General features: G+C 41.2%; 1 protein-coding gene across 1 annotated transcript in view; it reads left to right on the forward strand.

Moving 5' to 3' along the window:
- STS (steroid sulfatase (microsomal), isozyme S) overlaps positions 1-6,670 on the forward strand; it is a 215,891-nt gene that overhangs the window by 159,896 nt on the left and 49,325 nt on the right. Inside the window, exon 10 of the mRNA XM_019525011.1 lies at positions 2,243-2,364. Within this exon, the coding sequence (XP_019380556.1) occupies positions 2,243-2,364 (122 nt within the window). The remainder of the gene's footprint in view (positions 1-2,242; positions 2,365-6,670) is intronic.

The raw sequence follows: 6,670 nt of genomic DNA on the forward strand, positions 1-6,670 counted from the left end.
AGGTTAGAGAGCACCACCACTCTGGGAAGCCTATTCCAGGCTCTGGCCACCCTTACAGTGAAGTAGTTCTTCCTAATATCTAACCTAAACCTATCCTCCCTCAGCTTGTGGCCATTGTTCTTGGTGACTCCAAGGGAGGCCCTGGGGAACAGACTTCCCCCAAGTCCCTGCTGCTGGCCCCTGATAAGGTTGTAATATTAGTTCTACATTTGAATTGCACTGGCATACTGAGTCATTCTGTGGTCAGATCTAGCAGATGGGGCTAAGCCAGCACACCAGATTCTAGACTATGATTTCTCAGACAGCTTTCTGGTTGAAGTTGCATCATGCATTTAATAGTTATAATTTTATAAATGGCATTAGGATAGGTTCTATCCCAGGGCAGGACAGAGACCCACTATAGAACCTAGAGTTTTTCCCTTTTCTGTGCAACATCCATCTTACGGTGCCACCCTCCTCCTGGCTTGCCATCTCCTTTCCAGCTCTAGTTATTTTTCCCTCCTGGTTAACTAGTGGGACACCTTCAAGAAGAAGGTTGAAGAATGGGCTGCATAATGCCTTATCCATAGCCTGAAGGTTAGAAGATTTTGTTGAGAAGTTGAACTCTCAGGTTTAAACCACCTCCAGGCATGAACACCACATGCCCCCAGAGCCTGGGGGGGGGGGGCACAGTGAGCTCTCACAGGTGGTGGCAGCACTGTCAGTGGTGGGAGTAAGGCAGCGGCAAGCGGTGAGCTCCTACAGGCAGCCACAGTGCTGTCAGTGGCAGGGGTGGGGTGGTGAGTGCCGAGCAGCAGTCGGAGACCACCCACAGATGCCATCAGCGATTGGGGACCACCCGCAGATGCCACTGGCGGTGTCAGTGGCGAGGGCAGGGGGATGCCAAGCAGTGATCACCCACAGGTGCCGCTGGCAGTGTCGGCAGCACCTTTTTCGAGGGGGTGCACTGCCAAGCTCAGGGGGTGCATGTGCACCCGCATACACCCCTATGCATCACCAATGCCTCCAGGCACAGGACCTAGAGTCTAGGTGTTCTGGTTACTAGCTGAATGCTATCACTGTTAAACTATTTAGCTAAAAGGTGGAAGAGCTTTGAAAAGACAAAATTGCCCATGACTTGAAATTCCAGCATTTTCCCCCTGCCCATTGGTTAGGATGAAGGGTGACAGTGCTATATCATGTACTCTTGGAAATCTTTCATATCTGTCTCTGGCTTATCAGTTTAGTTTTCCAACTAGTATCTGTTTCACATTTTTTACAAGCATTAGTTACAATATTTGGGAAAGAGATTTATATGATAATTAAACATAACTTGAATGATTTAAAAGTTTTAACTTTTCAAAATTTGTTTTTACAGGATGTCTTTCAAAATGCTTTAAAGTATAACAACCTAGCTGGCATGAATAAATCTCTAAAAACTGTTGTAAAATTTGTAATTCACACCATGTCAAAACTGTAACTTGTGATTTTTTTTTTTTTTTTTTTCCCCCTGTCAGTTCATTTTAACTAACTGATGTCTTAATTAATGGAAACATTCAGTTTTGCTGATTATGTAACTCCATTTCCTTCTAAATAGATTGGTGTCTTCAAAGAATCACCAAAAATGTCCAGCAGCCATTAGAAACTTTGTACATATAATGAATATGAAGCCAATATATATTCAGAAAACTATTTATTTAAAATTTGGTATGACTGAATCTGTGTTTACTTCCATTATGTGTAATATCCTTAGCTAGAGCCTTAGAGTTTTTGTTGTTGTCTTCAGTGAATGTTCTCAGACATAACTGGCAGAGCAGAGTCTATGAATGCAATGGAAATTTAATGTACTGTACTTGAGCTATCACATGAGCTATCATAGCAAAGCTGTGTTCAAGCTGCTGTAGTAGATCTATGCGTTTCTGTACCTGGCAGCTCCTGCTACAGTAAGTTCCTTATATGGACTTCATTGCTTCCCAAACCAAAAATAGAGAGAACAGGGTATGGAAGCTAATCATTCTTAAAAGGCAGCATTCAAAATTAATGACCCTTTAAACAATGCAGAGAATCAAGGGAGAAATGTACCTGAAGGTTTTGCTCCAAATTTGTCAATTTGTTGTGGCCCCTTAAAAGGAAGGCTTGCTCTAGCTTTCAGGTAGAGTGGAGTTTGTGTTTATTAAGAAATGGAAATGTATAGTTATAGCTGCTTCCCAGGCAGGGAAGGTTTGAGTTATTTATCCTGACTTTGAAATGTTTTCTTATTCAGAATTATTGATGGACATGATCTGATGCCCTTGCTTCAAGGCAAAATTATCCAATCCAAGCATGAATTTCTCTTCCATTACTGTAATGCATATTTAAATGCAGTACGCTGGCATCCAGGAAACAGTAAGTAAATTTGCCTGTTCACACTTTAAATATTTCATATAATTTTTATTGCAACTTGAAAAGGATCAGGAAAAAGCCTTAGGCTATGATTACAAATAAATTTCTTAAAGTACCAGCAGCTATGTATCTGTTCTTTTTATAGCCTTCTTTGATCTGGGAAACACATCCATCCATAGAGCCAATGTATTATTTGACATTAATTTGATGCTATACAACAAAATTGTAGATCAGTACAGTGCTGAGACTTGCATTATTTAAACACATCTTTTCATTTTTTTGTTTAGGTCAGAGTCTCTATTACATGTTGCGTTTTTTTTAAGTCATGGCCAGGTATTAAATAGGAATGTTTGCTGACTAGGTGCCTGGGTATTATGCCAACTTGGCATTTTCATGGAAAGTAGCAAAGTAAAAAAAAAAGGCACCAGTGAGACGATGTTCCAAATTCCAGATGAATCATTACAATCTTACATGAGACTTTTTCATGCTTTTATGAACACTCTAATTTTTTTCTGAAAACCACAGAACAAAACATTGCCCACTGATTCGTTCCATTTAATCTAACAGCCTAATTTTCATGGTGGCACCTATCAGAAAACATCAACATATTCTGTCCTATAAAAATTCCTGCGCTGAAAGCGGCTGTTCATATACTTGTTCCATTTTAACTGATACAGTGACTTATCACAAAGAGGCTACAGAACACTGACATGAGAGAAACTTTTAGAGTGGTCATCACCATGTACTTGCTGTCAAATGCAATGCTGTTAAGCATATGTTTTTTTATTCTGTGGGGAGCAAAGGATTAAGTCAGTGATTGACAAAGTTCAAATATTTTGGACCTTTGGTATGACTAATCATCCAGGCATTCAAAGCCATATCCAGTGCCAGAGGTATACCCAGACGCAGCTGCATTTCTGCTCCCTGGACAGCACAGGATAGCATCCCTAGGCAGCACAAAGTGGCTGGTTTGACAGCTCAGCAGCTGCAATTTTTGTGACCCTGCCCCAACTTGGCAACATGGAAGGTGCCCTATTCTACAACCCCTGCCTTAACTATGCTACTATCCAGTGCTTCCCATTAGACTGGATAATAAGATGAAAATCCTACAGAATTAAAGCATGGGAAAGAGGTTTTAAGATATTACATGTCTAAATAAGAATTTCTGAGACTAATGTGAGTAATTTTCCATTTGAGAAATAGCATATGACCATGTCACCAAAGAGTATTGTGTTGCACAATGCTGCAGTCTGAGGATATGATTATTTGTGCACTGCACTCCTTATACAGGATAAGGTACAACTGCCCTCCCTACATGGGAAGTATAGAGAGGGAATTCCCAGAAAACCCATGCATTCAAAGGTATATCACTCATTACCACTCCTCACTGGCTATAGTTACCATACAGTCATTTAGTACTTGCATACCCACGTATTAAACAACTGTGCAGTAACCAGAACTACTGGGCAATAGTGTCCTGGCATGGCTTTCAAGTGACACTGACTGCATTGTAGCTTGTTACTACTGTGCAGTAGGGCCATGTGAAATTTCACTGGCTGTTTTGTTTTGACACTGTTTTGACTCATTTTGAGCTTGAAACAGCAAAATTGAAATGAAACAAAGGGCTTCGAGACAGCCTCAAAACAAAATGAGGGCAGTCAAAACATTTTTAAAGTTTCAAAATGTTTTGAGTTTTGAAGCAGCCAGCCAGGTGGTGGGAGCCCGGGGAGAACCAGGGGTGCGCTCCCAGTTGACTGCTGGGCTGTGCTCTAGTTGGCTCTACCAGCCCAGTGGCAGAAGGTGGGCAGAGCCAGTACACTGCTCTGCCTCTCACCACTGGGCTGAGTTGCAGTGCTGGGTTCAAGCGCTGCGATCGGGCTGGGAAAGGGAACTTAGCCTGACTCGCTTCCACTCCCCAGTGCTGCGACTGGGCTGGGGAACTCAGCCCAGCTGAATTCCCTTTCCCAGCTGAGTTCCTTTCCCCAGCTGGGCTGGACTGAGTTCCCTTCCCCAGTCCAATCACAGCCCAATCAAAATGTTGAAACAGCAGTGAAACAATTTCAATGAAATGGAATAGAACAGTGCTTTTGAAATGAAACAAAACTTGAAATAATTCAGTGTTCCCTTGAACACTGCTGTTTTGCACAGCCCTACTGTGCAGTAATGTCACATCATGGTTCATGCCACACAACGCTAATGTGTAGTAGTAAGGAGCTACTGCACAGAAAGTGTCTCATGTAGATGCGGCCCTTGTAGGGTAGTACTTACTCCTCTGGAGCAGCTAGCTGTTTTTCATAGGCTTCATAGGACAGAAGAGGTGGATGATGAGGGGTAGAGTACAGGCCCTCTTCTCTGACCTCTGTGGGGGCTTAGCAGCTTCACAACTTAACTTACCAGAATGCAGGAAATCCAGTTTAGGCTACCATTCTCTCTGCATCCTCTCTCTAACCTGCATAGTAGAAAAGGCCAGTCACAATCTTTTAGTAATGCAATCCTTTGTATGCAGTGGTACTGACTGCATTTTTTGTCAGGCAGCCTTTATCTCTGCTGCTTTTAGTATAAGTCTCTGGAGAGTGTTCAGTTGTCATTTCTGCCATTCTTGTCTAAGCCCAGGTCTTCATAAATGCCTTTTCTGTGGAGACAATAAAACTGTATTGCTAAAGATATTTGATCAAGACACTCAAAGGTCTTCCACATTGCTTATCTCACTGCAACAAGTTACTGTTGTAGAGAGAGATACTCCATAGCTATGTGCTCTTGTTTGCATCTGATGTTATCAGGATTGCTAAAGGCATTTGCATAGCAAAATGTGTTTGGTATTATTGTTATTTTCCTCACTCCTGATTTCTCAGTTTCTCTCTATAGTACCCTGCTGTACGAAGCATCTGATATGTTCAAAATTCATTATGTTGCTCACTAACTGTTGCTCTTTAATGTCCCTTATCAAACTTAACTAACTTTTCGGAGCAGCAATTTCAGACACAATTCTTAGTTTTCGTATTACTTTTGCATGGTATTCTTAATACGTATATATGAATACAACAACGATAGAACTATGTTTTTATATTTTCATGAGTGCTGATTAATCCAATCATTTAACTGGAAATAGATGAAGCTTTTTACCCTTTTACAAGGTAATAAAAACAATGACATTGTGGCAAAAGTTTACTCACTGGACTTCAACATTTATTAAAGAATGGGAATCAGTTCATATGCAACTGGTTCATTAAGAAAGGCTAGAAAACAAAAAAATAATGTATTAATCTTGGGTACCTCAATTTATTTACCTTGCCTTTTTAATTGTCTGTGCTTACCAAAATGTATAAAAAATTACAATTTCATGCAAAAATAAAAAAATTCCCCTTCCTTATCTTTCTATTTCATACCTTGAGTAGAAAAATGTGCTGAATACCCTTAAACTTTGCAGTGCCCATAATGGCTAGCAGTAACATAATATGTTCAAAAGAAAGAACATACAATATAATGCCCAAGAAAAAAAAGTTGTAAAGATTATCCCTTGGAGAGTCAAGACATTCCTATTTATACCTACTATAATACCCATTCAGAATGGGTATTCAAAATACCCATTGTATGTACTCAGATATTATGCTAGTTTACCTGTCAGTAAAGGACTGTAAGTCCTGAATGGTGGTATACAGTGACTGAGTACCAGATTGGAGATGACCTCTACATTTGAAAAAGGAGAAAGGATGACTGTCTATGATAGTGACTGCCAATCTTTTCAAGCCAGGAGGCCAGAACAATCCAGTTGTAATCTGACACAGGCCAAGTGGCTTCCACAGTGCAGGATTTTCCCTGCCTCTACACCCATTTTTCAGCCAGTGGTGATCTGTGCCAGGGCCAGGCAGGTGGAAGCTGCATTTATGCTGCTTCTGCCTTTGCACTGCAGCTGCGAGGTGATGGGGGAAGGTGGAAGGGGGAGGATGAAATGACAGCAACATGGACACAGTTTCCAGCTACTTGGCTGGCACAGTAGGGCCCTGGCAGATGTTATTTTAATTGCATGATTGAGATCTGATGATTTTTTTTTTCTGGATCCCCAAACTCTTGCATTTAGGAAAAAAGTCATCAGGTGCCAATTGCCTGACTTTTGGCATATTGGGAGCTTTCAATTTTGCCAGTGTGCAGGGAACCCATCACTGGGAGCTATGCTTGACATTGAGTGCATCTACATGAGATGCTTTACTGTGCAGTAGTGTAGTTTACTGTGCAGTAAGCATGTGCATCTACAAGTATACAAGCTTACTGCGCAGTAAACCTTGCTAATAGTGAGTAAAGTTGCTACCTG

Source organism: Gavialis gangeticus, unplaced genomic scaffold, assembly GCF_001723915.1.
Source record: "Gavialis gangeticus isolate Ggan-Ray unplaced genomic scaffold, GavGan_comp1, whole genome shotgun sequence".
NCBI classification, from domain to species: domain Eukaryota; kingdom Metazoa; phylum Chordata; order Crocodylia; family Gavialidae; genus Gavialis; species Gavialis gangeticus.